Here is a 5643-nt window from a genome sequence, read left to right on the forward strand (position 1 = left end):
TAGGGTGGTTTGGGTCTTAGAAAAATTAAGAGTAATTGCATGATATTAGGTTGACCTATAAGTTTTGTTTAAAAGTAATTATTTATATGTTATGACTAGGGCTCAATAAGGATACTTGAAAGGAACATAATTCTTGTTGTTGCTTTCACTTAAGGTAAGAAGAGTGGACACATGTACACATGATCTCTTTACTCTATCCCACCATTCAGATTGAAGAGATCTCCTATTGCAGCATTTCTTTGTATTGTCACGGTATAATTATCACCATTTATTATTATTATTATTATTATATATCTTTGGACAATTTTTATATATTACTATACTCAATTATAAAGGATATATATCTCAATAAGTTGTTTGTTTTTCCTTCCTCACTATTTTTATTATTTTCATCCGAATTATTTTATGCAGGTACGAGGTTTGGTTTTAAATTTCAATGTATATTATGCCACGAGAGCTGCCCTTGGACTTGTATTTGTGTGGAAGTGAGTTATGAATATATTGTTATATAATATTTTTTTTTTTGGTCAAGAAGAAATAGCTTCATTGAACAAACAAGTAATTACAACACAAGAGCAAAACTGCCCAACAACCAGCAGAAAACAAATCAGAAACACCCTCAAATTACATACAGGAAAGCTTCCTTAAAAATAGCTTGACATGAGGGAGGGACTTTCTACTATTAACAGTAACTAATCTGATTTGAACTAAGGATATAATGTCTTTGGCTATACAGTTTGCTGAAAGAGAATAACCATCATAGATGCATCTGTTTCTATTCCTCCAAATTTGGTAAACCACAGCTGCAAGGATCATGTTAATAACCATGTTCATACTGTCATTGTGACCAATACTGAGTCTCAAGATCCAGTCCGAGAAACTGGTAGACCAAGCATGAAAACCAATCCAAGAGAAAATACAGGTCAAGACTTTCCTGGACAGGCAGCAATCAAAAAATAAATGGCCATGACTTTCCCTTTGTTCTTCACAAACCGGGCAGAGAGTGCTCTCAATAGGAATATTACACCTGGTTAAGTTGTCTCTAGTTAGGAGAAAAGAATTGACCACCATCCATAATAGAATCCTGTGTTTAGGGAGAGAGGTGCGACACCAAACAACTTTTTTATAGACAGCAAGATGCTGGTTTAGGGTGCTGTTGTACAGTTTAGATGGTCTGAAACTCCCAGAACAGCCAGCAGCCAAAATCTCATGCTCACTGAATCTCTTCCTGAGGTAGCAGAGTTTACGCCAATACCAGCTAGAGTCTTGCTTCAATCCATAGTCCCAAAAGTTAGCCCCTTTTAGATACACATGTTGGACCCATTTAACCCACAAAGAGTCTTGCTTAGTTGCAACTGCCCACACATACTTAGCCAGCAAAGCTCTATTCCAGCTAGCTCCATCCCTAAGACCAAACCCACCATAAGCCTTAGGCATGCAAACTTGATGCCAAGAAGCCAAGTGAAGCTTGCTTCGAGTTCCAGAGGCTCCCCACACAAACTGTCTACATAATTTCTCAACCTCTTTAACTATGCTTTGAGGCAGAATGAACACTGACATCCAAAAATTCCTCAAACCGAATAAAACAGATTGAATAACCGGTAATCGGCCAGCATAAGAAAGGTGTTTACTAGACCAAGAAAAAAGCTTAGTTCTCATCTTTTGAATTATAACTTCACAGTCTACGTGCTTCCATTTGGTAGGCCTCAAAGGCACTCCAAGATAGTGAAGAGGGAAAGACCCTGCTGGAAGTTGAAGTAGCTGCTGAATCTCACTCTTCACCTCTGTCAACACCCCTCCAAAATAAATATGGGACTTCTTGGTGTTAATAGATAGACCAGAATCCTCACTAAATTTTCTAAGAGATTCCTTAAGAACATTAACAGCCATACAAGAGCCCTTGCAAAACAGAATCACATCATCGGCAAAACACAAATTAATGAGTTTCAAGCTCTTACACATAGGATGAAACCGAAAAGAAGGAGATCTGGCATCCAATTGCAAACACCTAGTCATGTATTCCATGATGAGAACAAAGAGAAGAGGGGACATCGGATCCCCTTGACGCAGACCTTTTTTCCCCTTGAAACTACTTTGCACACGACCATTTATCAATAAGGAATAAGAAGTATTCCTAATGCAATTCATTACCCAGCCTATAAACTTCATAGGAAAACAGTAGGCCTTCAAGAGGTTTTCCAAAAACTGCCAATCCACCGTGTCATAAGCCTTGCTAAGATCAATTTTGATCGCACAACGAGGAGAGGTGAGAGCTCTACCATAATTCTTAATCAAGTCCTGCAGAATCATGATATTATGCGCAATACATCTACCACGAACAAACGCACCTTGGTTAGATTGAATGAGAGAGGGAAGCACCACTGCTAGCCGAGAACAAAGCAAGTTAGCCATGACCTTATACAAGGTCGAACAACACGCGATAGGTCTATAATCAGAGGCTCTAGCTGGATTAACCACTTTAGGGATCAAGGATAAAGTTGTTTCATGAAGCTCTTTTGGGAACTGACCAGAAGAAAAACCATGTTGAATTGCTGAGCAAATATCTTGGCCAATATCCTTCCACATAGCCTTAAAGAAGCCAGAGCCATACCCATCCGGACCAGGAGATTTAGTACTAGGGATATTAAACAAAGCAGCTCTAATTTCCTTAATAGTAAAGGGATTAAGGAGGTAAAGTTGCTGATCCACTGAAAGTTTAGAACCAGTAGCTATACTGTTTTGATTAACAATCCCTGTAGCTGAGCTTGAACTACCAAGGTGATTTTGGAAATGCTTAACAAAATGGTCTACCACCTCCTTGCCATTATCTACCAGCAAGCCTTGTTCATTAATAACAGACACAATGGAATTATCTGCTTTCCTCTTTTTAAGGAAAGAATGAAAAAAAGATGAATTAACATCACCTTTCCTTATCCAATTAATTTTACTTCTCTGGACAAGAAAGCTATGATAAATATGCCTTGATAGTGGTAATCGGAAGCTCTGTCCTTAAGCACTTCTTGCAACTGAAGATTATGAGGGTTCTCTTGAGCTTTTAATTGAGCCGTTTGAAGAGCCTCAAGAGCTGATTGGTAACAGGCGCCAATATCTCCAAATCTGTCCCTATTGAGCTTCTTAAGTTGATGTTTCAGCCGAATTAACCTTATAAAAATAGCCTTTAAACCAGTAGCAAGAACAGGAACTCTCCAACTTTCCATAACCAGGTGATTGAAATCAGGGTGATTAACCCATAAATTGAAAAATCTGAACAACTTTGTTCCCATCAATTTCAAGGGCAAATTCAAAATTAAGCAAGAACAGTGATCAGACACCACCTCCCATTGAAACACAGCCATGCATTGAGGAAACTTATCCAGCCATTCCTCATTAATAAAGGCATGATCAATTTTAGAATAAATTCTAGCTAAGCCTGCCTGGTTGTTTGTCCACGTGAAAAAAGAGCCTATGCTCTTGATAGCCTCAGTTTTAGCATTATTCTTCCAATCAATAGAATCAGCCAGCTCGGAACTAGAGATAACACTGCCTCCTGACCTATCACCTCCTGAAAAGGGAGCGTTAAAGTCCCCAAGAACCAACCACGCTTTGACTGAACCCGAAATACGAGTTAAATCTTGCCAAAGACTCCTTCTATTTTCCACTGAATTGAATCCATACACAAAAGAAACAAAGAAAACCTCCTGATGACCAACCCAATTAACTTGACAATGAACCAACTGAGGAGTGTCTTCCAAAATAATCAAACGCGCTATCCCTTTCCGCCAAAGAATTAACAATCTGCCCTCAGTTACTGGACTAGAATAAAACTCCCAGTTAGGGAATTTATGCTCCATAAATTCACCAAGTTTTTTCCCACGTAATTTAGTCTCCAAAAGACCACTAATACCAATATTATTCTTCTTAAAAACTTCTTGAACAGAACCCTGTTTATTCACCTTATTCAGCCCCCTAACATTCCAACTTAAGATAGAGTAGTTATCCATTAGACGAGATTCCCCCAGGATACCCAACCATACCTCCCTGTTCTTGCTCCTGCAAAATGACATACTGGTTTTTCTGATGATGAACCGCCACAGCCATAAAAGAACTCCCAGCACCTTGGCCCTGTCTCTGAGAGCTAACTCGCTTTGGAGTTAACCACTTTACATCCCTGTGTTGCTTCAGCCCCGGATCAGTCTCCACCGAAAGAGAAGGATCACCCTTACCTTTATCTAAGGCTTCTATCTGTTTAGACCCCCCAATTACCTCCTCAGTTATCACCTCCTTAGGTCCCTCTGATAACTCTTGTTTGTCAAGAGAATTCTCGACCTTAGAGTGAGCTTTCTCCACCCAAACTGCCTTATGTTCTTTTCGACAATCAGCCATTGTATGCCCAAAACCCGAGCAGCTCTTACACTTTGTAGGAAGCCACTCATACTCTATTCCTTGCTCAACCACCTGACCATGTTCATTGATGAATTGAAAACTATGGGGAGGATTATCTGTGATTTCCATCTCTACCAACACCCTCGCAAACGGAACCCGAGACCGATCCTTAGTAAATTTATCAACTAAAAGAGGTTTACCAATCGTGCTAACCAAAGCACTAATACTTTTACTCCCCCAATATTGCAAACCCAGATCATGAAGACGAATCCACAGCGGAACTGAGAGAATCAAACGGATCGCACTAAGGTCTGCTGTCCATGGCCTCACAATGACAGGTTTCCTATCAAATTGAAGAACTCCATTCTCAAGTACATGGTCTCTTGTTGCTTCATCATTAAATTTCACCAAGGTAAGCCCCAGAGTCATCCTGGAAATTTGGACAATCCCAAGATGACCCCAAACCCTCTTGATGAAGCCTTCAAACACTGCCATTGGAGGAATAGCTCCAAGGACCATACAAACCACTGCAGAGCTCCAGTTCGCTGACTGAATCCGCACCTCTTCGACATCCACTTGAGCCAATTTCTGCCCATTCCTATAGAGAGGTTCAGTGAATTCTAACTTCGGCTCAGAGAATGAAATTGTGTTCGAACGGAATTGCTGCCATCGACGCTGAGAATCAGACTGGAACGGCTCTTCCGTTACTCTGTCTTCTTCTTCACTCTTATCCGCCCAGGAGACATGACTCCTCCCAGCACCCAAACCATCGTCCTCCACTACAGCAGGCTTGGAATTCTTACCCTGTTGATCTGTCAAATACTCATGTACAAACCCAAGACTTAGCACTTCCTTGCCCCGCTCATGATCGATCGAACCATCCTGTACATTCCCAGCCCTAGGCGCTTCCTTACCCTGCTCGAGAGCAGCGACCGCATCTCCCTCAGAGCCGAGCCCAACCTCCTGTTGCACTAACTTAAGCCGATCATTAGTGAGAATCTCAGGCTTACGAATCGGCTTCTTCCGCTTCGCCATGGAAGGGAGCAACCCGATCCTTCGGCTTTTTTTTTCACTTTGTTATATAATATTACACACACACATATATATATATATATATTCCATAGTTAATTCATAATTTTGAGATATGATTTATGGTTCCAGGCCCCTTTCATTTTCATCACAACCTTTTTTACATTATTTGCTCTGGTCATTGCTATCACAAAAGATCAAGTCAAGCACGCTTAACTTTGGAGTTCTCAA

General features: G+C 40.5%; 1 protein-coding gene across 1 annotated transcript; it reads right to left on the bottom strand.

Annotated features, from left to right (window-relative positions):
• Positions 1 to 527: 527 nt before the first annotated feature.
• Positions 528 to 5418, bottom strand: LOC133823657 (uncharacterized). The gene is made up of 5 exons (XM_062256508.1): positions 4067 to 5418; positions 2949 to 3966; positions 994 to 2883; positions 735 to 803; positions 528 to 581 (listed from the first exon to the last, which is right to left on the bottom strand). Exons 1-5 carry the CDS (start codon positions 5416 to 5418, stop codon positions 528 to 530), a joined length of 4383 nt encoding a protein of 1460 aa, XP_062112492.1.
• Between the last annotated feature and the right edge of the window lie 225 nt (positions 5419 to 5643).

Source organism: Humulus lupulus, chromosome 3 (genome assembly GCF_963169125.1).
Source record: "Humulus lupulus chromosome 3, drHumLupu1.1, whole genome shotgun sequence".
NCBI classification, from domain to species: domain Eukaryota; kingdom Viridiplantae; phylum Streptophyta; class Magnoliopsida; order Rosales; family Cannabaceae; genus Humulus; species Humulus lupulus.

Bases quoted from the DNA above. Each gene is read 5' to 3' on its own strand.
- LOC133823657 (XM_062256508.1), bottom strand. From the start codon at position 5,418: ATGGCGAAGCGGAAGAAGCCGATTCGTAAGCCTGAGATTCTCACTAAT. The intron at 804-993 runs GTTTGTGAAGAA...TGATCCTTGCAG, and splicing joins TTGAGAGCACTCTCTGCCCG to CTGTGGTTTACCAAATTTGG. The intron at 582-734 runs GTATAGCCAAAG...GTTGTTGGGCAG, and splicing joins TTATTCTCTTTCAGCAAACT to TTTTGCTCTTGTGTTGTAAT.